Source organism: Salmo trutta, chromosome 40 (assembly GCF_901001165.1).
Source record: "Salmo trutta chromosome 40, fSalTru1.1, whole genome shotgun sequence".
Taxonomy (NCBI): domain Eukaryota; kingdom Metazoa; phylum Chordata; class Actinopteri; order Salmoniformes; family Salmonidae; genus Salmo; species Salmo trutta.
In genome coordinates this window covers 23620371-23646824 of record NC_042996.1, presented here as the reverse complement: position 1 = coordinate 23646824, position 26454 = coordinate 23620371, and the positions used below count along the sequence as shown (strand labels likewise).

The window sequence follows — 26454 nt, the reverse complement described above, 5'->3', positions numbered from 1 at the left end:
TCAATATTTGTAGATACTTTTTAAGTTAATATCTGCAATCAACTTGTGCAATACGTTAGGAGATAAAGCAGACTGCGTTCTTCATTTCCCCTGTCACATTACATTATGAAGTTAACTGCAGTTCCCCAGAACAGTTGAGCCAGTCAGGTGTTTGTTTGTAAATAGCACAGCTAGTCAGCCAAGTACTGTAAGGGGCTAAATAAATATGAAGGCGGGGCTTCTTTAAGTGTTAGCTTTCTGCCATGTTTGAGAAGTCAAAGTGCTTTGGATGAGTTATCTGTACAGCTGCCACTGCTATCTTGATGTCCTTGTGGTTTTTTTCTCCTTTCTGTCCTCGGACACTCAGTCTGCTCCTCCCCCATCTTCTCCGAGCAGAGCAGGCAGGCATGTTGCCCTAGCGACACCAGACTCCACACAGACACAGCTTGTTCACATGCTGCTCCAGAGCCAGTGCTGTTCTTCATTCAGACAAGCATGCTTCAAAACTTTGTTTGTTTGCACAATGTCTCTCATTCACATTAGCTTGTAAATGTCCTAGCTCACCAAAAATGACATTCGGTAGCTACTATCTATACTTGCATAACATTATGAGCTGGATTGCCTGTCTTGGTAATTAGGTTATTTTTGTTTGTGGTCCTTAGTATATTTAGTTAGCAACCTCTATGAAAATTCACCAGTACTTGTGATAATTTTGTTAGCATTCTGCTTATAGACGCTCATTGGGCTTTTCTTGCGTCTTAGCACCCCCTTGTGTACTAAGACGGTAATGCTGTATCCCATGAGAGAAGGAAGGTACGACGATATAAAAATCTGTATTTCGTCCAACCCGTGCCATAACCAGGGCTGTTTTATCTAACTTGTGCCTAGATAAAAATACCACAACAAATCAGTATTTTCAAATATCTTTGATTCATACGACCTGATTTTTCACTAATTCAATCGGTTATTGTTGTATTCTTAACTTTGTGAATTACAGTATATTCCAACCCCTTTCAGATAATTCTATTCAACTGCTAATCCTTGATGTAAGGAACCCCTCACCTATACAGCATAGTTGGTGAGGTAACAAAAAGAGTTGGGGAGGTGACAAAAGAGGGATTTCCGCATACAGTACAATAACCATGAGCCCTTATTTGCATCTGTGTAGTGTGTAGTGTGTAGCGTGTGTGTGTGTGTCTGCCTATGTGTGTGCTGTATGGGAGTATTTCTGGCATGCTAAACAAATGTACAGTGCCTTGCAAAAGTATTCATCCCCCTTGGAGTTTTTCCTATTTTGTTGCATTACAACCTGTAATTTAAATAGATTTTCATTTGGATTTCATGTCATGGACATACACAAATAGTCCAAATTGGTGAAGTTAAATGAAAAAAAATGTACTTGTTTCAAAAAATTCTAATAAATAAAAACCTGAAAAGTGGTACGTGCATATGTATTCACCCCCTTTGCTATGAAGCCCCTAAATAAGATATGGTGCAACCAATTATCTTCAGAAGTCACATTATAGTTAAATAAAGTCCACCTGTATGCAATCTAAGTGTCATAGGATCTGTCACATGATCTCCGTTTATATACACCCGTTCTGAAAGGCCCCAGACTCTGAAACACCACCAAGCAAGAGGCACCACCAAGCAAGCGGCACCATGAAGACCAAGGAGCGCTCCAAACAGGTCAGGGACAAAGTTGTGGAGAAGTACAGATCAAGGTTGGGTTATACAAACAATATCCGAAACTTTGAACATCCCACGAAGCACCATTAAATCCATTAATGGTGCACCAAAACTTACAGACCAGGCAAGGAGGGCATTAATCAGAGAGGCAATAAAGAGACCAAAGATAACCCTGAAGGAGCTGCAAAGCTCCACAGCGGAGATTGGAGTATCTGTCCATAGGACCACTTTAAGACATACACTCCACAGAGCTGGGCTTTACGGAAGAGTGGCCAGAAAAAAGCCATTGCTTACAGAAAAAAATAAGCAAACACATTTGGTGTTTGCCAAAAGGCATTTGGGAGACTCCCCAAACATACGGAAGAAGGTACTCTGGTAAGATTGAGCTTTCTGGCGCAAACCCAACACCTCTCATCACCCCAAGAATACCATCCCCACAGTGAAGCATGGTGGTGGCAGCATCATGCTGTGGGGATGTTTTTCATTGGCAGGTACTGGGAAACTGGTCAGGATTGAAGGAATGATGGATGGTGCTAAATACAGGGAAATTCTTGAAGGAAACCTGTTTCTGTCTTCCAGAGATTTGAGACTGGGACGAAGGTTCACCTTCCAGCAGGGCAATGACCCTAAGCATACTGCTAAAGCAACACTCAAGTGGTTTAAGGGGAAACATTTAAATGTCTTGGAATGACCTAGTCAAAGCCCATACCTCAATCTAATTGAGAATCTGTGGTATTACTTAAAGATTGCTGTACACCAGCAGAACCTATCCAACTTGAAGGAGCTGGAGCAGTTTTGCCTTGAAGAATGGGCAACAATCCCAGGGACTGGATGTGCCAAGCTTATAGAGACATACCCCAAGAGACTTGCAGCTGTAATTGCTGCAAAAGGTGGCTCTACAAAGTATTGACTTTGCGGGGGTGAATAGTTATGCACGTTCAAGTTCTGTTTTTTTTGTCTTATTTCTTGTTTGTTTCACAATAAAAAATATTTTGAAACTTCAAAGTGGTAGGCATGTTGTGTAAATCAGATGATACAAACCCCCCAAAAATCTAATTTAATTGCAGGTTGTAAGTAAAAACAAAGTGAATTCTTTCGCACCCCACTGTATTATCTTTGTCACTTCAGCCTGAAGGGATGCAGTGCTCAAGAGCAAAACAACCAAATCCATCCTTTTCTTTCTGCAAGTTTAAGCATCTTTGTGAGGAAGAGCAACATTGATGAATGCGCTTGCCATCTGTACATGCTGTACATGTAAATCACACAACTATGCCACGGTAATTACACTATAATGTTTACCAGCACTTTCACCATAATTATGCAATCTGGGTATCACAAAGACAAACAAACACACCAGAGGATCACACTTCTTTCACATAGACACTATAATGCTGCATGTCAAAATGTTTGTCAACTATTATGTCAAACTGTTCTTGCCCCCCTTCTCACCTCATCCCTATCCCCACAGTCTCTATCCTGTCAATCCCTATGTCATTGTTCTCTCTGACACCATTCCATACCACCACATGTCAAACTGTGAGAGATCAATTAAATCAACTGGTCTGGCACTGAGAGATGTGACAGTTGGGAGGAAGGCAATATAGGGGAGGGTAAGGTGTCTTATTATTGAACTCCCAATGTAACTCTAGGCTTCCTCTTCATTTCTGAGTTGTATTGGTGGTCTGTAACAAATGTCTTGGTAAAATGTATGTATTGATTTACTAGCTGAAGCACCACTTAAGTTAACTTGTCGGTCAAATGAGCTAAATGACAGACATGTAAAATCAGTCCAAAATGCTCCATATAAACAGTGTACAGAGTCAGGGACTTTATGGGTTAAATTAAGGATTATCTAGTCATTGTCATAGGTGAGCCACTGCATAGGATTATAATAATGTGGCATTCTAAATCCTCCATCTCCATCTCCACATCCTCATCCCTCAACTCATGAGGCCAGCAGCATACCACCCTGCATCCCACTGCTAGCATGCCTCTGAAGCTAAGCAGGGTTGATCCTGGTCGGTCCCTGGGTGGTGGAAGTCCTGATAGGACCAGATGCTGCTGGAAGTGGTGTTGGAGGGCCAGTAGGAGGCACTCTTTCCTCTGGTCTAAAACAATATCCCAATGCCCCAGGGCAGTGATTGGGGACATTGCCCTGTGTAGGGTGCTGTCTTTCAGATGGGACATTAAACTGGTGTTCTGACTCTCTGTGGTCATAAGAGCAGGGGTGTTAACCCTGGTGTCCTGGCTAAATTCCCAATCTGGCAATCATACCATCATATCCACCTAATCATCCCCAGCTTCCAACTGGCTCTCATTCATCCCCCCTGCTCTCCCCTCTAACTATTCCCCTGGTTGTTGCTGAAAATGAAAATGTGTTCTCTATCAATTTACCTGGTAAAATAAGGGGTAAATAAAAAAGTAGATGCTGTGTCATATTATGCAAGATGCAACCTCTCTCCTGCCTGTTCAAAATTTCAGCAACGCAATGATGCATGCCTACCTAGGATACCCTTTCCTGACACCCTGCTGCTATCTGAAAACTTGCAGAAGGGGTGACAATTGTTTCCTTGCATTTACATTGAAATGTCAGGGTACTGCCAAAATATATAATGAGATATATGATTCCTCATGTCCTCTGACTACAATGAAGTCATAAAGTATTCAGACCCCTTTACTTTTTCCACATTTTGTTACGTTACAGCCTTATTATAAAATTGATTTAATAGTTTTTTCCCTCAGAAATCTACACAAATACTCCATAATGACAAAGTATGGCGTCGCTGCACAGCTATTTTCAGGTCTCTCCAGAGATGTTCTGTCATAGGTGTCGTAAGGATTGGACCAAGGCGCAGCGGGTAAAGTGCTCATCTTCTTATTTTATTAAAGAAAACACTTAATCAAAATAAACAGTCGACAAAAACAGTCCAGTAAGGTGCACAGACTATACTAGAAACAACCACCCACAAACACAAGTGAAAACAAACACAACTAAATATGGCCTCCAATTAGAGACAACAACAACCAGCTGCCTCTAATTGGAGGTCAGTGCCAAAACTCACATAGAAATAGAAAAGCTAGATTTAAACATAGAAATAGGAAAAGTAGAACCTAAACCCAAAATACCCAAACACACAAAACAAACACCCCCCCGCCACGCCCTGACCAACTATAATGACAAATAATCCCTTTTACTGGTCAGGACGTGACAGTACCCCCCCCCCAAAAGTGCAGACCCGGAATGCACCTTAATCAAAAACCCCACAAAACAACCCCAAACTTAAAGGGAGGGAAGGGAGGGTGGCCACCGTCAATGACGGTCCCTGTGCTACACCCCCCCCTTCCCAATCCTCCCACTACGGAGGTGGCTCTGGCTCTGGGCGCAGCTCCCGTTCAGAAAACTCTGGGCTGCGCGGCATCGCTGGAGACTCCGGGCTGAAGAGCGTCGCTGAAGGCTCCTGGCTGAGGGGCGTCGCTGGAGACTCCGGGCTGAGAGGCGTCGCTGGAGACTCCGGGCTGAGAGGCGTCGCTGGAGACTCCGGGCTGAGAGGCGTCGCTGGAGGCTCTGGGCTGAGAGGCGTCGCTGGAGACTCCGGGCTGAGAGGCGTCGCTGGAGGCTCTGGGCTGAGAGGCGTCGCTGGAGACTCCGGGCTGAGAGGCGTCGCTGGAGGCTCTGGGCTGAGAGGCATCGCTGAGGGGCGTCGCTGGAGACTCCGGGCTGAGAGGCGTCACTGGAGGCTCCGGGCTGAGAGGCGTCGCTGGAGGCTCCGGGCTGAGAGGCGTCGCTGGAGGCTCCGGGCTGAGAGGCGTCGCTGGAGGCTCCGGGCTGAGAGGCGTCGCTGGAGGCTTAAGGCTGAGGAGCGTCGCTGCAGGCTCAGGGCTGAGGAGCGTCGCTGCAGGCTCAGAGCTGAGGAGCGTCACTGCAGGCTCCGGACTGTAGGCCGTCTCTGACGGTTCCGGACTGTAGGCCGTCTCTGTCGGTTCCGGACTGTAGGCCGTCTCTGTCGGTTCCGGACTGTAGGCCGTCTCTGTCGGTTCCGGACTGTAGGATGTCTCTGCCAGTTCCGGACTGTAGGACGTCTCTGTCGGTTCCGGACTGTAGGACGTCTCTGTCGGTTCCGGACTGTAGGACGTCGCCGGAAGCACTGGATGGGGAACTGTCGCCGGAAGCTCTGGATGGGGAACTGTCGCCGGAAGCTCTGGATGGGGAACTGTCGCCGGAAGCTCTGGACGGGGAACTGTCGCCGGAAGCTCTGGACGGGGACTGCGCACTGGAGGCCTGATGCGTGGGGCTGGCTTAGGAGGCGCCAGACTAGTAACCGGCACCACAGGACTAGTGCGAGGAGCAGGAACAGGACGTACTGGGCTGGGCAGGCGCACTGGAGGCCTGATGCGTGGGGCTGGCTTTGGAGGCGCCAGTACAGTAACACACACCACAGGGCTAGTGCGAGGAGCAGGAACAGGATGTACCGGACTGGGCAGACGCACTGGAGACCTGATGCGTGGGGCTGGCTTTGGAGGCGCCAGACTAGTAACACGCACCTCAAGGCTAGTGCGGAGAGCAGAAACAGGATGTACTGTACTGGGCTGATGCACTGGAGGAAGAGTACGAGGAACAGGAACAGGATACACTGGGCCATGAACCCTCACCGGCGGTCTGATGCTTGCAACTTGCATCACCGGTCCTGGCTCGATGCTGCCTCTAGCATGACACCTGTGAGGAGCTTTCACCAAGCGCACCGGGCTGTAGCTGCGCACTGGCGATACCGTGCGTATCTCCACATAACATGGTGCTTGCTTGATCCGTCGCTCCCCATAGTAAGCACAGGTGTTCCTTTGTGCCCTTTCCGCCAGTACCTCTCTCCGGAATCTCGCGTCAAGCTCCTCGCTTGATTCCTTGACTGGCTCCTTTTTGCTCCACGGCTCTCTCCTGTACGCCCGGGAAGTTAGGTCAGGGCTCCCCCCTGACTTAGCCCAACTCCCCGTATGCCCCCCAAAAAATGTTGTGGGGCTGCCTCCTCACCTCCTGAAATGGAGGGTATAATGCCTCATACCTCCGTCGTTCCCTCTTTGCTTCCTCCATCTCCTCCTTCGGGCGCTAGGGACTCCCCAGCCTGACTCCATGGACCATTACCATCGAGGATCTCCTCCCATGTCCATGACTCCAAATAGCTCTCCTGCTGCTCCTTCTTCTGCTGCTTGGTCCTTTTTTGGTGGGTGGTTCTGTCATAGGCGTCGTAAGGATTGGACCAAGGCGCAGCGGGTAAAGTGCTCATCTTCTTATTTTATTAAAGAAAACACTTAATCAAAATAAACAAACAACAAAAACTGTCCAGTAAGGTGCACAGACTATACTAGAAACAACCACCCACAAACACAAGTGAAAACAAACACAACTAAATATGGCCTCCAATTAGAGACAACAACAACCAGCTGCTTCTAATTGGAGGTCATTGCCAAAACTCACATAGAAATAGGAAAACTAGAACCTAAACCCAATACCCAAACACATAAAACAAACACCCGCCTGCTACGCCCTGACCAACAATAATGACAAATAACCCCTTTTACTGGTCAGGACGTGACATGTTCGATCGGGTTGAAATCTGGTTCAAGTCAGAGCTCTGGCTGGGCCACTCAAGGACATTCAGAGACTTGTCCTTAAGCCACTCCTGCGTTGTCTTGGCTGTGTGCTTAGGGCCGTTGTCCTGTTGGAAGGTGAACCTTCGCCACAGTCTGAGGTCCTGAGCACTCTGGAGCAGGTTTTCATCAAGGATATCTGTGTACTTTGTTCCATTCATCTTTCCCTTGATCCTGGCTAGTCTCCCAGTCACTACCACTGAAAACCATCCCAACAGCATGATGCTGCCACCACCATGCTTCACCTTAGGGATGGCGTCAGGTTTCTTAGAGATGTGACATTTGGCATTCAGGACAAAGAGTTCTATCTTGCTTTCATCAGACCAGAGAATCTTGTTTCTTGTGGTCTGAGAGTCCTTTAGGTGCCTTTTGGCAAACTCCAAGTGGGCTGTCATGTGCCTTTTACTGAGGAGTGGCTTCCGTCTGGCCACTCTAGCGTAAAGGCCTGATTGGTGGAGTACTGCAGAGATGGTAAATCACTTTTAGAATAAGGCTGTAATGTAACAAAATGGGGAAAATGGGAAGGGGTCTGAATACTTTCCAAATGCAGTGTATATAGAGTCCTGCCTGCCTGTATATGTTAGGCATCTATCATGCTGGGGAAGCTAAATAATAGCACCCATTTATTTAATTTGCAAAAAAAATACATTTTAGGGTTGGGTAACATTCAATGCAAACAGATGTGGAAATATTTCATTTAGACAGAGAACATTACAAAGGATTGTGCTACTAGCAAAATCATATTGCACTACTTACTATAGCTGCCTTTTTATTATTCTGGCCCCAATAGACTGTCATTAATGCAGTTCTTATGAATTCATTATATCAGCAGCGTGTATTTTATTCTGTAGCCTACCGTGCATTTTGACCTTGGCTATTCTAACAGCACAAAGGGAACATGGTCCCAGCTTCCTTTGTATGCCTCTTCCTGCTTCCTTGCATAGATTTCAATAAAATAAATACCTCCCACAAATAGACTTACAATTCCAAACCTCTGATATAATAAAGAAAACAACATGATCAAAATAACCAAAGACTACAAGACATAAAATACATGTTTGCTAACCAATTTGTTCATTTTGTGCTGTGGAAAGGAATATAATGATATCAACAAAATGCTATTGAACGTGGACAAATATAGCCTTGGTCACGATCACAAACTCATTGACCAGGAAGGATAAGATACTTTGCATTTGTGCATTCATTGCCATTCCGGAAGAATACCACGGCCTATGATAGGCTGCCTAACACATTCCCATTCCGGAAGAATACCATGGCCCTGGCCTATCACATGCCACATGGAGTTCAGTCGGGTGGATGTTGATTATTGGGCTGTAGTCAGATCTCAAAGCCCTGACAGCCCTTTTAGCCCTGTAGGCACAAGACTAACAGGAAAGGTCTTTCGCACTTGGAACGCATGAATTTCTCTTTCCACCATGTGGCACAGAGACCATTTGCCACCAGTTGACCTGCCTTTCTACTGACAGTGAGGAGAGGAGCCTGGCCGAGTCGTGACCTAATGACCCTGCTGCCTGCCACACACCCACACACAAACAGTGCCCCTAGCCTCACGCCAGACATGAGAGAAAAGGCATGGCAGTTTGTGCATAGAATGTCTATTCAAAGCTTTAACCCAAAAACCACTGGATTTCACATTGGTAAGCCACATTACCAGAGGCCTTTTATACCACCTTAAGTATGTCTGAATACACTGCAATCACATTGGTTTCCTACTTTGAGGATGCATTTAATGAGTTATGACTAAATACAATCATATAGGCTATCTACAGTATTTCAAGCTGCAACAAATTGTGACAGCTTGAATGGTGGTGGCTGTAAAAAAATAAAAAATTCTGCCAGAGGTCATTAAAACTCAAATCAATAAAACAATTGGAAAATGTGTCCAATTGAAAACCAATTAATTGTCTTGAAAGCAGTAAAAAAAAGTTTCAATTTTACATTTAGAAATTACATTAATAACGCAGGCCAAAATAAAAACTAAATAGCAATACAGCAGAGGGCAACACTAAGATTTGTAGCAAGAGCTTCACCATAAGGTGAATGAACGTTTAGCAAGGTTGGATTGTATCCAGTGGCCATGGCACGATGCATGACAACAAGAATAACAGCGGATAATACGAGGACATAAGGGTTTGTCCTCAGCCTTACCTTAAAGCTAGACTATAGTGCCATCTATTGAAGAACTCAACTATAAATCACACTATCTATTGAAACGGGATACTACCACCCATATAGTAACGTTATATACAGTATCAATGTATTTATCTTCTGTTATTTTTTGTGGGTAAATTACAAAAAATATATATAATAAATATAATTGGATCAATTGGATAGGTCTATAACTTGTTGACATTAACCAATATGAAAGCATTGCTGGTGACAATCAGACCATAGAATTGTTCACATTCATCAAATAGATAGATATTCATATTATCGAATCAATTGTATTTTTTGGGGGCCTGGGGTCAAATCCAGCAGGTTTACGCCATGGCAAAGTTGATTAAGCATGAGAGCCAAAGACGCCTTCTGCACGAAGCTCTTTTGTAGGGCTATGAGACTCGATATAATATATTATGAAAGACAGTGAGTGGGCTACAGTACAGGCAGGCGACATGAAAACAGAGCTATGTAATATGACAACACCATTATATAATGGTCTGAAATCAGTTACATAAACAATTACCTTCTTTGAGCAAGCGTGAGTGGATGAGAAGAATAACAAAACAACAGATTGCCGCTCCCGCTAAAGCCCAGGCAACTCTGAGAAGCTGCATCCTGGCTGGTGAGTGGCGACGACTTAATTCAAACACCCGAGGAGATAAGTCAGAAGTCTTCAGAGACACACACAGCCTTCTATTCTGCTCCCTTCCAGCGCAATGCTTCTCACCACTTCCCCAAAAAATAAGAGAAAATAGGCTGTTTTGTGGAAAACACAAAATAAATCCCCCTTTAGTTCGCTTCGGAAATAGCTGGGACGGATACAAATACTTGTCAATCCGTCAGGTGAAGGGGAAACATAGATGATCCCGCCCGTGGAAAAGGACTCAGTGCTGGGTCAACATTTAAGTGTGGGGTGCCTCAGTATGAAGCGGGGCTGTTAAACCCCCATCGTTTGAAGTGCTGGCATTCCCACTACCACTTCACCCCCTCGTCCGTGACTCGGTCACGGCAGGCTCGCAAGCAGCTTTCTCTTCGCTCCCTCTCTCTGACTGCTGCGCGCGGATACGGTAATTCGGTGCGCTGATCACCACTCTCCTCCAGTAAATGTTCCACACAACTCCCGCGCAGGAATAGACTCAGAAGCTGTCAGCACCACCATGTCGCTATGCAGTAGGGCTATATTTCCGTTTAGTTTCAGCCAGATAGCACGCTTGCCATTTTACGCACAGGGATAGCTCACAATCTGTGGATACCTCTCCTCTTAGTTGATCTACATGTAGATCATGAAAGATGCTCGCATCTCTTTAGATTTGGAGACGATACCTCCCGACCTTTATCAGATAAAACAAAACTAAAACAAACGCGCAATAGACCGTCTTCCGTTAAGTTTCTTGATCTACTTTGGGATTTCGATACATTTGTCAGTTAGTGATGATGATGACAAAGTATATTTCGGCCTCACCATCCCTGATCTCAGTGCTAGTTCTTCGGGCTTTCCGGTTCTCTTCGTCAGGCAACCGCATATAAAGTCTACAGACGCGACTTTCTCTCTCCCTGCTCTGTGCTCTCCCGGTGAGTGACGTCACAACAACTCCCCCCACAATATGTTTCCTCGGGCGAATTCACAGAGCCAGTGTGAGAGGAGGAGAGGCGTGGAGGGGATTGAGGAGGAACGGGGCTGGTTGGCAGATGAAAAACTGCATTGCTCGTTAACTACCTAATTACAGTGTCCCTATTCTGCATTTGGAGAACTTTAGTTGTATTACCTTAGGGCATATCCAATTGAATTTCAATGCATTTTTTCTATATTTTTCTATTTCAAATGTAGCCTACAGGCAAGATGCCAAGCACCCAGCTTGTGCCTTTAGTAGACTATAGACATATTTCAAAGACATATTTGCACAAATTCTTTCAAACCAAAGTATTTTTAAATACAAGAATATGGGCATATAGGCCAATCACATGCAATATCTCCTGCGAAACAGTGTCCATCCCATTTCCAAAGCCCTTGACGGGTCTGTGCCAATTCTCATGTTCTGTTATTATTTAGCTAGGCAAGTCAGTTAAGAACAAATTATTTTTTACAATTACGGCCTACTGGGGAACAGTGAGTTAACTGCCTTGTTCAGGTGCAGAACGACAGATTTTTATCTTGTCAGCTCGGGATTTGATCCAGCATACTGGCCCAACGCTCTATCCACTAGGCTACTTGCCGCCCCAAAATCTATAGACAGTATAAACAAGTGAAACCACTGATATACTGTACGTACTGTTGGGGTTGAACTTCATCCAAACAAACTTCAGTTGCAGTGTCAATAACTTGGCTCCTGCAGCTATTTCACTGCTAATTAATGGTGTGGGTGGGGGGTAAAGGAGGTATTAACAACAAGGGCATCCATGTTTGATGCTGCCTTTGTAAAGAGAGAGAGAGGGGAGAGAGGGGAGAGGGGGGGAGAGAGCTCCCTCCTCCCAGCCTCTTCCATTCTCAGGCTGTAATCTATCAATCAGTGGGACAGCAATTAACGGAGACCTGTCCACAACTTGTCTGCCAAGGGGGTGGGGTGTGTGTGTGGAGGGCTGGGGGCAACATGGCTTACATTAAATATGGTGAACCCTGTCATTACCGGTCACTAAAACACTTCAGCTTTGTTATTTATAGGACAAGGGTTGAAATGGCAACAAGCTTGCACAGTCTCACAGCAGAATTTGATGTTCATCCACGTTCTCCAAACGTCAAATTTCGAAGTTGCTCCAAAGGTCAAATTTCGATGTGTTTTTGTTGCTACCGCTGCTCTCTATCATTCCATTTCTCCAAACATCAAACTTCGAAGTTAAGGGTTAAGCTTAGGCACACATTCCGAATGGTTAAGGTAAGGGTTAAGGTTTGGGATAGGATTAAAACCAAAAATAAAAAAACAGTTCTGATCCAGAGTCATGGGATTACAACACCATAGCAAAACCCAAGCCTACTTGATGGTAATAGCGCTCACTGTTACACCTAGTGGCTGGTTTTGAAGTCATTTTCTGACGTCCTCAGGACAGACGTCCAATTTTGACATCAATCATAAATGACCTGGCTGAGAAATAGCCCTTAACCACAGACTATAGGTTCAGATTACCCTATAACCCCCAAACCTAATCCTATTAAGGGAATGATAATTAACTGACCCTGCATAAGTGCTTGGGGGCAACAAGTCAAACATCCATGAGCTGAACAGTGGCCGCAAGCACACATAATATAGGCTTTCTCTTTTGAAGTACAGTATTTCTATATAGGACTATATATAGGACTCATTTTAATGTGGATATAGATACTTTTGTACCTGTTTCCTCCAGCATCTTCACAAGATCCTTTGCCGTTGTTCTGGGATTGATTGCACTTTTCGCACCAAAGTACGTTCATCTCTAGCAGACAGAACACGTCTTCTTCCTCAGTGGTATGGCGGCTGCGTGGTCCCATGGTGTTTATACTTGTGCACTATTGTTTGTACAGATGAACGTGGTACCTTCAGTCATTTGGAAATTGCTCCCAAGGATGAACCAGACTTGTGGAGGTCTACAATTAGTTTTCTGAGGTCTTGGCGGATTTTTTTTGAGTTTCCCATGAAATCAAGCAAAGAGGCACTGAGTTTGAAGGTAGGCCTTGAAATACATCCACAGGTATCAGAAGCTTCTAAATCCATGACATAACTTTCTGGAATTTTCCAAGCTGTTTAAAGGCACAGTCAACTTAGTGTATGTAAACTTCTGACCCACTGGAATTGTGATACAGTGAATTATAAGTGAAATAATCTGTCTGTAAACAATTGTTGGAAATATTACTTGTATATATATTGTATATATTGTATATATATATACTTGTATATATACTTGTATGTATATATGTATATATATTTTATATAACTAAAAGGGTCCTACATTTCAAAATAAAATAGCAAAATTATCCATAGTGTGACCATCTTAAAACAATTCCACATGTCAGCTTAGAACACCCCCCCCCTGCCCCCACGTCCCCAACCGCATAGACACCCAACAGTAGCCTACAGTATATACTTGGTCAAGTCTCAGAATACATACAGCATAGCCTGCAGTCCAAGATTCTTAATATAATCATATCAGCAGCAGAGCTCAAGCAAGACAGCTCCCTAATTAGACCTGAGAAAAACCAATAGATACACTGAGGAGTTCATTTTACCTGCAACCACCAACCCTTCTCTCTCTCTCTCTCTCTCTCTCTCTCTCTCTCAGTTTAAGCCTCTCAGTTCTCACCTGCTCTGATCCTATTCGTCAGCAGCTTAAGTGGCGTACGTTGGTGTGTTATGAGGCTGATTATGTTTGTTTTCTCTTGAATATTCATCAGTTTCTCAAAGTTTTACAGCCAGGAAGACACCTCATTAACTACACAAACCTGATTGCACAGGGTTGAAAAAAACGACATATTTACAACAATATGCTGTGAATTAAATATGTGCTGCTTCAATGGTATTTTAAAGATTTCCATCCTGAACAGTATTGTTACAATAATTAACTTTCTATAGAAACTGATAACATCAAGTGTAACAAATATAAATATTATTCTTAAAATGATTGTCCATAAATTTGCCATGTTTTTACAATGAGTTGTTCACAATGGGCTGTTATTTCTCCACATTGGCACACATACACCGAGTATACAAAACATGCTTTTCTATGGCATAGACTGACCAGATGAATCCAGGTGAACGCTATGATACCTTATTGATGTCACTTGTTAAATCCACTTCAATCAGTGTAGATGAAGGGGAGGTGACAGGTTAAAGAAGGATTTTTAAGCCTTGAGACAATTGAGACATGGATTGTGTATGTGTGCCATTCAGAGAGTGAATGGACAAGACAAAAGATTTAAGTACCTTTGAACGGGGTATGGCAGTAGATGCCAGGGGCACTAGTTTGTGTCAAGAACTGCAACGCTGCTGGGGTTTTCACACTCAAAAGTTTCCAGCATGTATCAAGAATGGTCCACCACCCAAAGAACATCCAGACAATTTGGCACAACTGTGGGAAACATTGGAGTCAACATGGGCCAGCATTCAAATCAAATCAATTTGTATTTGTCACATGCACTGAATAATACCTGTGGAACGCTTTCGACACCTGGTAGAGTCCATGCCCCAACGAATTTACGCTGTTCTGAGGCCAAGAAAAACAACAACTCAGTATTAAAAAACTCAATATTAGGAAGGTGTTCTTAATGTTTTGTATTGTATATATCTTGTGCCAAGCAACACAAAAGGAGCATCAACTAAAAGCCCTTTATAAAATAGCTGGAATTCAATGTTGCCCGAACATCAAAGGTAAACGGAAGCTTGTTTACCTAGTGTTGTCATAGCCACAAGGGAAATACAATAATAGAATACTAAGAAGAAAAGTGAGAGCAATATGTTCACAGTGACCACCACATATGGCCACAACAGTCTGAAACCTGGACCTGAGGAACAACAATAGCACTGTAGATACAAACAGGGTTTGATCTCCCTTCCAAGTATTATTACAGGCAGTTTTACAAATATCATTCTTTTTTTATACTAGAATGGGAAAGAACATTTTTTTTAAATATTTTGATCTTTGCAAATAGCCTATATTCCGAAGAAAGGGTAACATTGTTCCATACCGATCCCTTTCATATCTAAAACAGTGGTTGTAGGCAAACCTTGGGCAGTCAGCCTATAGGCTAGTGTAGGACATGTACCGTATGTTTACATTGAAAATAATTCCTTTTATCTTTTTATAGATTCTCTGTGATATTCTTTAATAATCTTCCAAGTTTGGGGAAAACTTGATTCATTATTCAATATGTTGCATAAATATTCCAATGTTTTCCCTAATTGGTACGATACATCTAGTACATGTATATTTACACTGGACAAAAATATAAATGCAACAATTACAAAGTGTTTTCTGAGTTACAGTTCATGTAAGAAATCAGTAAATTGAAATAAATAAATTAGGCCCTAATCTACCGATTTCACATGACTGGGAATACAGATATGCATCTGTTGGTCACAGATACCTTAAAAAAAGGTAGAGGTGTGGATCAGAAAAACAGTCAGTATCTGGTGTGACCACCATTCGCCTCGTGCAGCGCGACACATCTCCTTCGCATAGAGTTGATCTGGCTGTTGATTCTGGACTGTGGAATGTTGTCCCACTCCTCTTCAATGGCTGTATAAGTTGCTGGATATTGGCGGGAACTGGAACACACTGTCATACATGTCGATCCAGAACATCCTAAACCTGCTCAATGGTGAGTATGATGGCAATGGAAGAACTGCCCAGTAGAGTTGAAACCGGGATTCATCCGTGAAGCGCACACTCCCCCAGCGTGCCAGTGGCCATAGAAGGTGAATATTCCGGGTAGCCATTTCCGGGTAGCCATTTGAGTAGCTGTTCAGGAGTCTTATGGCTTGGGGGTAAAAGCTGTTGAGAAGCCTTTTGGTCCAAGACTTGGCGCTCCGGTACTGCTTGCCATGCGGTAGCAGAGAGAACAGTCTGTGACTGGGGTGGATGGAGTCTTTGACAATTTTTATGGCCTTCCTCTGACACCACCTGGTATAGAGGTCCTGGATGGCAGGCTGCTTAGCCCCAATGATGTACTGGGCCATTCGCACTACCCTCTGAAGTGCCTTCGGTCGGAAGCTGAGCAGTTGCCGTACCAGGCAGTGATTCAACCAGTCAGGATGCTCTCAATGTTGCAGCTGTAGAACCTTTTGAGGATCTGAAGACTCATGTCAAATTTTTTTAGTTTCCTGAGGGGGAATAGGCTTTGTCGTGCCCTCATCATGACTGTCTTGGTGTGTTTGGACCATTCTAGTTTGTTGGTGATGTTGACACCAAGGAACTTGAAGCTCTCAACCTGCTCCACTTCAGCCTGTTGATGAGAATGAGGGCGTGCTCGGTGCTCTGGCACCACCTGGCAAGGTCTCTGACCTCCTCCCCATAGGCTGTGAGCCATGACCAGCCTTTCAAAACACTCCATGGTACAGACGTGAGTTCTACGGGTCGGTAGTCATTAAGGCAGGTTACCTTAGTGTTCTTGGGCACAGGGATTATGGTGGTCTGCTTGAAACATGTTGGTATTACAGACTCAATCAGGGACATGTTGAAAATGTCAGTGAAGACACCTACCAGTTGGTCAGCACATGCCCGGAGTACCCGTCCTGGTAATCTGTCTGGCCCAGCAACCTTGTGAATGTTGACCAGTTTAAAGGTCATACTCACGTCGGCTACAGAGAGCGTGATCACAGTCACCCAGAACAGCTGATGCTCTCATGCGTGCCTCAGTGTTGCTTGCCTCGAAGCGAGCATGGAAGTAATTTAGCTTGTCTGGTAGGCTCGTGTCACTTGTCAGCTCGCAGCTGTGGTTCCCTTTGTAGTCTGTAATAGTTTGCAAGCCCTGCCACATCCGACGAGTGTCAGAGCCAATGTGGTACGATTCAATCTTAGTCCTGTATTGGCGCTTTGCCTGTTTGATGGTTCGTCTGTTGGCGTAGCAGGATTTCTTATAAGCGTCTGGGTTAGAGTCCCGCTCCTTGAAGGCAGCAGCTCTACCCTTTAGCTAAGTGTGAATGAGGTGGTCCCGTGTGGCTCAGTTGGTAGAGCATGGTGTTTGCAATGTATGAAAATGTATGCATTCACTACTGTAAGTTGCTCTGGATAAGAATGTCTGCTAAATGACTAAAATGTAAATGTAATGTTACCTGTAATCCATGGCTTCTGGTTGGGGTATGTATGTACAGTCACTGTGGGGATGATGTCATCAATGCACTTATTGATGAAGCCAGTGACTGATGTGGTGTACTCCTCAATGTCATCATAAGAATCCAGGAACATATTTCAGTCTGTGCTAGCAAAACAGTCCAGTAGCTTGTCATCTGACCATTTTGTTATTGACAGTCACTGGTGCTTCTTGCTCCAGTTTTTGCTTGTAAGCAGGAATCAGGAGGATTGCCCCGGTGGTTGGTCTCAGACGAACCCGCAGGTGAAGAAGCCGGATGTGGAGGTCCTGGGCTGGCATGGTTACATGTGGTCTGCGGTTTTGAGGCCTGTTAGACGTACTGCCAAATTCTCTAAAACGACGTCAAAGGCAGCTTATGGTAGAGAAATGAACATGCAAATCTCAGGATCCCAATTGCACGCTCCCTTAAAACTTGAGACATCTGTGGCATTGTGTTGTGTGACAAAACTGCACATTTTAGAGTATTGTTCCTAGCACAAGGTTCACCTGGGTAATGATTATGCTGTTTAATAATTTTCTTGATATGCCACACCTGTCAGGTGGATGGATTATTTTAGCAAAGGAGAAATGCTTACTAACAGGGATGTAAGCATGTGGACAATTTCTGGGATCTTTTATCTCAGCTCATGTAACATGGGACCAACACTTTACATGCGTTTATATGTTGGTTCAGTGAGTCTGTGTTTGCTCACATGTTGGTTCCTAAACTTACATGCTCCTGACAATTTACATCACATCGTTGCAAATGTCTGTAATTAATCTATGGTGTTAATACATACATACAGCATAAGAGCTGCTTATAAACCAGTCATACTGTAACGATCGTCAAAAGGAGTAGACCAAGGTGCAGCATGGTATGTGTTCATCTTGATTTTTATTTTAACTCTGAACACTTAAACAAAATAAAAAACAATGGAAAACGACCGTCACGTCTTGCAGGCTTTACAAAGCAGTGCAAAAATAAGATCCCACAACTCAAGGAGGGAAAAGGGCTGCCTAAGTATGTTTCCCAATCAGAGACAACGATAGGCAGCTGCCTCTGATTGGAAACCATACCTGGCCAAAACATAGAAATATAAACCATAGAATGCCCACCCCACACCCTGACCTAACAAAATAGAGAAATAAACCGTGTCTCTCAGGTCAGGGCGTGACACATACGCCCATTTTTTTTTGTATCAATAAAAGTTAATAAACCTGAACCCTACAGCACAGGCTATTTATAATGTAGATACGTCAGCCAATGAAAGATCAAAGTGTAGTTTGGTCACACCCTTCTCTGACCTGAAAACAAAGGCTGTTATAATTCCAAAATGTGTTGGTTTTTAACACCTCTGTTTTTTGTTCTCCAAGAGTATCTGAATAACTATGGCACGTCCACAATGCTAAAGTCTAACCTTGGACAGGTATGGATCCTGTCCCCCAATACTGAAGGACCAGGAATGGTTAGTAGAATATAGACTATTCATTTCAAAACCACTGAAGCACAGGATGAGAAAATAGGGAAAATCTATACAATCCTCTGTAACAAACAAACCCTCTTGTCTCTGTTCTCAGAAAGCAGGTTGCAGGACAACTGAGGGGATGAGAGGAGGAGAGAAAGGGTTGAGAGGAAACAGGTGAGCACAGCGGGTGTGTTACGGGAGAGAAGAGGAGAGGAGGAGTGGAGAGAGAGAGAGAATATCAGTATGCAAATCAGAGAACGTCGAGGGAAGAACGAGAGAAGGAGTGAGTGGAGGTACTGATGTTGGTGATAACACCGCTCCTCGTCTACCCGCAGTCTTTCCCCTGATACAGATGTATTAGCACTACGTGAGTTCAGATGGACCACCTTGGGAAAGACTAGCGTAAAGACGAGTGTATGCCCGGCAACAGTGCAAAACGCAGTGTAAAGATACCTCATAATAAATCAGCCTTTGAGAACCACAAAATCCCTTGTTTATATACAGTACCAATACATAATGCATGGAAAACGTTGAATTATGCGATTGTGTGTTTTTGTGTGTGCGTGTGTCACTGTCTGTAGAAATGGATGTAGAGGAGAAGAGGAGATGCTATGAATGAGACAATCCAGTTAAACACTCACAGACTGAATGTGTGGCCTCCACTATCAACAGAGAGACACATCATAAAAAGAGAAGAGATCAGCAGGCTAACAAGCTCTATGAAACGATACCAGCCATCCTAAGATTGCTGTAACCTTGACTTCACCTTTAGATGCCTCGAGGTGGTGGGGGGGAAATACAATTGTGAAAGAAAGAAAAATGTGATTATCAGACGGAGAGAGTGAAAGGATAGAGGTAAATAGTTTCACTTTGAGTGAGAGCGAGAGGTTGGAATGTGGGCTCTCTATGTATTTGCTAGTGTCCGTGTGCGTGTGTGTGTGTGTGTGTGTGTGTGTGTGTGTGTGTGTGTGTGTGTGTGTGTGTGTGTGTGTGTGTGTGTGTGTGTGTGTGTGTGTGTGTGTGTCTGCATACAAGCTGAGGGAAAAAGGCCAAGCTGGTTGTATAGTTTGAATAACATGCTGTTGATTTGTAATTTCACAGTGATGTGGCATTGGAGGGGCAGGCAATGTTGCTGTCAGTTACTATCACCACAGTGACTGCCTCTTGATTGACAGCTGCTATTGGATTCATATCCACTCTTGCTCACTTTCAATTACTCTCTAAAGACATGGCCTTCAGTTCGAGTTGTCATCGTCTGTATGAGTGAGTGAGTGAGTGAGTGAGTGAGTGAGTGAGTGAGTGAGTGAGTGAGTGTGTGTGTGTGTGTGTGTGTGTGTGTGTGTGTGTGTGTGTGTGTGTGTGTGTGTGTGTGTGTGTGTGTGTGTGTGTGTGTGTGTGTATGTGAGTTGTCAGACAGATTGTGCCTTGCCTTATTGGGACCACACACTGCTACTGACAGCAGAGTTATAGGAGGGGCTCATCCTGATTCAACCATGGCTTTAGACTCCTCACACCGTGAAAATATGAGCTCTGGAATTCCGTTATCCCTGGATAGAGATCTAGAGACCGCAAGTGATTCAATTGTGTGTTGATAAGGATGCCCTATATCAGAATCTAAAGGGCAATTCCATCAAAAAGGACCCATGAGCACCATCATGTGAAGTTCATAGGAGCGAATCAAGTTGGGTGTCAAATGAAAGCTAAGAGTCTATACTTGTGGGAAATGAAGGAACAGATACATTTTTCAAACCATTTTCCATCTAAAAAACGAGGCGTAAGTAAAGGCTTTGATTTCTGGATTAACAGATGGAACACATAATGTTGACGTAAAGACCCCAGCCAACTAACATCAACACTTATTATTTCATTTTGCAGACATGGATTGCCTTCTGTAAATGGAAAATATAGGCCCTGTGCCTTGTAATTCTGTTACCAAAAACCCACATATTTTCTGACATTTTCTAATTTCTCTCCCTCATGAGGGAGGATAATGAAAGTTCACAGCAGTAACAATGGTTGACCTACCAATAACTTATAGTGATTTTACTCATATAAATTTTGTTTATGAATTACTAAGTGATTAAAACTTGAAATTATGTTAGCAAATTGATAAGGGAATTACCAAAAATGCAGTAACAGAATTATTGCAACTGAATTGGCTACAATGGGAATCATAGAAGTCACAAACCACAGTTGGGTCTCCTGCTACTGTCCTCCCACTGACATACTGTTATGTTTAGCTCATAGTGTCTCCTGCTACTGTCCTCTCTTCCACTGACATACTGTTATGTTCAGCTCATAGTGTCTCCTGCTACTGTCCTCTCTTCCACTGCCATACTGTTATGTTCAGTTCATAGTGTCTCCTGCTACTGTCCTCCCTTCCGCTGACATATTGTTATGTTCAGCTCATAGTGTCTCCTGCTACTGTCCTCTCTTCCACTGACATACTGTTATGTTCAGCTCATAGTGTCTCCTGTTACTGTCCTCCCTTCCACTGACATACTGTTATGTTCAGCTCATAGTGACTCCTGCTACTGTCCTCTCTTCCACTGCCATACTGTTATCTTCAGCTCATAGTGTCTCCTGTTACTGTCCTCCCTTTCACTGCCATACTGTTATCTTCAGCTCATAGTGTCTCCTGCTACTGTCCTCCCTTCCGCTGACATACTGTTATGTTCAGCTCATAGTGTCTCCTGCTACTGTCCTCCCTTCCACTGACATACTGTTATGTTCAGTTCATAGTGTCTCCTGCTACTGTCCTCCCTTCCACTGACATACTGTTATGTTCAGTTCATAGTGTCTCCTGCTACTGTCCTCTCTTCCACTGACATACTGTTATGTTCAGCTCATAGTGTCTCCTGCTACTGTCCTCTCTTCCACTGACATACTGTTATGTTCAGCTCATAGTGTCTCCTGTTACTGTCCTCTCTTCCACTGACATACTGTTATGTTCAGCTCATAGTGTCTCCTGCTACTGTCCTCTCTTCCACTGACATACTGTTATGTTCAGCTCATAGTGTCTCCTATGAGCAAGAGTGTTAAAGCAGTCTGGACAACCCCTCACCTCTCTCTCTCCCTCTCTCTGCCTTTGTCTCTCACTCTCCAGTTAATGTCACCTCTCCCAGTTCTTTCTGACACCTACCCATGAGCCCCTTGAAACAGGCATCCTAAACCACTGATCACCGACTGACACTGGATGTCCATGGAAGTTGAAAAGTAGTTGAAATTAGGTCAGTCCACCCTAGCCTTGATGTTAGCGTCCACAGATCGACTGGACTGAAACAAATCTGGACCTATCATAGACTATGTTTCACATGTTTGGATAGCACAGTACAGTACAGTATAGTACAGTACAGTGAGTAGAGCACAGCAGAGTGAACTACAATGCAGTACTTGGTACCTTACAGCACAATTTTGTACAGTGAGTAGAGCTCAATATTGTATAATACAGTACAGTACAATGAGTGGAGCACAGTAGAGTACTGTACTATACTCTATTGCACTGAACTGAACTCTACCTACTCTACTTTACTCTGCTCTGCTGTGCTGTGTTGTATTGCACTGTACTCTACTGTGCTTTGCTGTGCTGTGCTGTGATGTCCAAACTTGTGCAACATCAGGAGAATGACATTCACATCCCTGATTATGCATTTCTGTGTAGTACAGATCAGGGACCCATGATGTGATTCCGTTACTGTAATTCCGTTAACGGGTGTAAATCCACTTCACTTACTGTAGTTCAATAAACAAAATAGATAATTTTCTAACTCAATGTGGCATGTCATATCTGACACCCCATTCTCGTTTCAGAAATCTTTGAATCTTAATTCATAGCAGATACTTACGTTTACATTTTAGTCATTTAGCAGACGCTCTTATCCAGAGCGACTTACAGTAGTGAATGCATACATTTAATTATTTTTTGTATTTTTTTTTCGTACTGGTCCCCCGTGGGAATCGAACCCACAACCCTGGCGTTGCAAACACCATGCTCTACCAAATGAGCCACACGGGACCACTATTTAACAGTGTTAGGAAAACGTGGTTGCATAAAAACCAATTTTTCCGTTACCAACGTTTGCATCTGCACAGTTCTTCAACTAAATTATTATTTGTAAATTTTTCTGTAGTCTTTTTGCATGTTGTTGTATCATTTGTTCATTTAGTTGTTGGTATAGTTGAATCTTTTTTACATGTATGGGTTTTGTTTGGCATACTTTTGAAATGAAAAACCCCCAGAGTAAAGTGTAATCCCGTTACCATGGAATTGCCCTAAAGCAATGCTCAAAGAAGTTGTTCTGATGTTGTGAGGGTGAAGTCGGCAGAGCATGGTGAGGGCGTGTTCGGCAGCGCATGGTGAGGGCGTAGTCGGCAGAGCATGGTGAGGGCGTAGTCGGCAGCACATGGCATAAAAGCAATAGGGATGTCTCGCTGGATCTTCAAACTGTAAACTGAACTCTGTTACTGGCTGTCGTTTGTCTGGGGGGCAATACTCAGAAAAATCAAAGGATGGCATCCTATTCCCTAATTGCTGTGTCCAAAATAGAATGCATTCCAAATGGTGTCTTATTCCTGATAGTGCCCTACTTTTGGCCAAACTAGGATGCCATTATATCCCTTAATGTGATTTTTGGACCCACTCTGCTTAATGCTGTGATGTGGTTCGGAACCAGGCCAATGGAGAAAGAGAGAAAGAGAGATGGAGACCGATAGAGAGAAGGAAAGAGAGAGAGAGAGAGCCTGGATTACATGCAACAAATAACAACAAAGCCCTGGGGTGCTGCCATCATGAAACAACCATCAGTTCTCTATGATCAGTCATGTGTTTGCATCTAAAGCAGGACCCCAAAATGGTTGCATGGTTGCAGGGTAATGCTTATGTTTTACAGAGGCACCATCCACCATCTTATTTGCATATTCAGCTCAGCCGGTTTTCTGCTCACCAATGCACAATCTACCATCTATTCAAGTCTGCTGTATGTATATTTATTGTTTTATTTTATTTATGTGCTATAACCGTTTAAAAAAAAGGCATAAAGTAAGACATGCTGATGGGGAATTTCCTTTTTGAAAAAGGACATTTGTATGCAGGTTTGGGCCCCTATTATAAACATACATGCTTGCAAGAGCGCACACAGTCGCGCGCACACACACACACACAGAGAACACACACACACAGAACACACACACATACAGAACACATCTCCTCTTGGGTCGATGGGTTCCTTGGCTGGCAGAGCTCTCTGCAGTGAGGGGAGGCAAGTGGGAGGGGAGGCGGACACCGCTCCATCTGTGCAGGGAACAGAGGGGCCTGGCAGGCTCCCTCTGCAGAGAAGATCAGCCACCCCCTCTCTCAGCTCAGCCATCATTTCCCCCTCTGCTTTCATGTGACTGGGACTGGAGGAGCAGAAGGGGAGTGTGACCAGACAGCCAGTCCAGTCTCCCCTCTCTCCCTGTTTGGCTGTTTGGTATAATGGCTAGACAATGCACAACCCCCATAGAGATGACATATATTCAGTTCTATGGCACCAGACCATGTTGATGGCACAACCCCCATGGTGAACACATATTTATTTCTGTGGCACCACCACCCATGTAAATATTCCATATTAATTTAATCTCGATGGCAGAGGCACCACTAGGGATGTAGTGGAGGGTAAAATGTGTTTACACACCTATCACGCTAAATTAGCATTGTTAGCATTAGTGCTTATGTAACTGGCCAACGCTTCGGTTGAAATAGAATGGAAGTGTTCTATTCTTCAGAGTCGTTGAAAATTGACCATATCCTCCAGCAATCAGAAGGCAGGGAGAGAGAGCGAGAGGGTATACTATCTCTGTATGCAGTCCTCAAGGACCCTCAGGTGATGCCAACACAAATATAATTACAGCGTTTAAATGAGCTGACAGACACTTAACAAATAAACCTCTGAGCAAGTCATTCAAGACAGAGGGGTGGAGGAAAGATGACTGACCTTTCAACCCCCATGAGGCCACAGAGACATACACAAAGAAGGACACAGAGACGGACACAGGCACGACACGGACATGGACACACACAGTGGTCTTTGCAGCATCGATGACCAGATCTGGGTTCACACCAGTCAGGCTCTATCAAAAGCTCAACATATTTCAAAGAAAACAAATACTCGAACCCATGTCTGTCTGTCGACAGTGGGTGAGGCAATGAAGAGACAGGCAGCCTGTGGCTGTGGTCCTGGGGGAAGGTAATCGATGATAGTGCAGCGCTGCAATATCAGTCCTGCTGCGGCTGCCGAGCCCAGAGAATTGATGAGACAGATCAGAATCAAGGAGCAGGGGAGTGACTTTGATGAAGTTCCCATGACAGCTGTGGACAGAGAAGGGAGAAGATACTTGATAGGTACTCCTCTTCTGTCTGGTAGTTATATGGCCCTTTAGTCTATCTGCCTCTTTGTGTCTGTGCATCTCTCTCTCTCTCACCCTCTCTCTCTCTTCTCACTGGAGTCATCAATCACAGTGAACAAATGTTTTACTTGTTTATGTGTGTGTAATATAGGTATCACTGAGCCCACCCTCGTAGTTGGTATGTAACTGCGGTGGAGGTTGTATACCAACACATCGATGCAACACTACACTGGCCATATACATTGGCCATATCATGTGGTGTCTCTGAGTCACTCTGCCCCTCATCCTCTCTCCTCTCTGGCCCTCATCCCATGGCCTGCTGGGATGGGATCTGGCCTGCTTTTTTATCAACACACAGCCAGGTGCGTGGTGGGTTGGTTCCTGTCTGGCCTTTATCAGTGCTGGGACAGCAACGTCCTGGTTGTGTAGATCAGAGGTGTCGGAGCAGAGGGAATGGAGGTGGAGGAGGGGCCTGCCGCAGGGGACCGACGGGCCTGCCACATCAAAAAGCCTGCGGGGCCACACCACTATCCACATACACACGTGAGCGCGCTCACATACACATACACTCACACACACATTCTCACTCACACAGACGCTCACACACACGTGCTCACACACACATAGGAAGTTGTGTCACTGTGAGAAAAGCTAATGACTAGGGTGTTAAGGTCTATCCGTGGGATTTCAGAGGGCCACTGGGCTGTCTCCTCCTCAAAGCCTTCCCACTGTTTGCCCCTAAGAGAGAGATGATTTGGAGAACGCTGTGGAAGGATAGTGGGGGATTTAGCTGCACTGCAAGCATTGTGTTGGAGTAGAGCAGCCAAAGAGTTTGAGAGGGAAGAGGTGAATCTTTGTTGAAATGGGATGATTGTAGCCTGTGATGCTTGACTTATCCAACATCATTGATGTGTGTTTGAGTAGTGCTAATCTTGGCTCTGTATTTTTTGGTTGCTTTTTGAAAGAAGTCTAAGTTTGACAAGGACTTGTAGAGATAAAGCTGTCTACGGCTGTCTTACTTCACAATGCAAGAGGCATTTTGTCAAATTTCTGATCAATTCAAATTAAAGTGCAGACAGTTTGACATTTGTGACATTTTGGCAAAACTTAGTTGAGTGTTTGTCCTTGATAATCAAAATGCATTGTGATTTCTTGAATTTCATAGTCACGCTTCTCAAACAACATTGTTCTTCAAGTTTGTAACATTCAGCAAATTATTTCAGATCAATGTGCATGGGTGATTTAGTATATATTTTTTAAATAGATTCAAACATTCAAAATGAGAGCACTATAAGAGTGATTTGATAACGTATAAGTGAAAGGATTTTAATACCATTAAGAGATTTTTAATGACGACGT

The 26454-nt window shown here is 44.1% G+C and overlaps 1 protein-coding gene across 3 annotated transcripts in view; it reads right to left on the bottom strand.

The window, feature by feature from the left end:
• Positions 1–26454, bottom strand: part of LOC115180230 (chemokine-like protein TAFA-5) — a 165663-nt gene that overhangs the window by 111629 nt on the left and 27580 nt on the right. The window contains exon 1 of one of the 3 annotated variants that reach the window (XM_029742154.1): positions 10013–10988. The exons of the other annotated variants lie outside the window; for them this stretch is intronic. Coding sequence (XP_029598014.1) covers positions 10013–10103 — 91 coding nt within the window. The 5' untranslated portion in view covers positions 10104–10988. Of the gene's footprint in view, positions 1–10012; positions 10989–26454 lie in introns of those variants that run through there. 3 annotated transcript variants of the gene reach the window in all.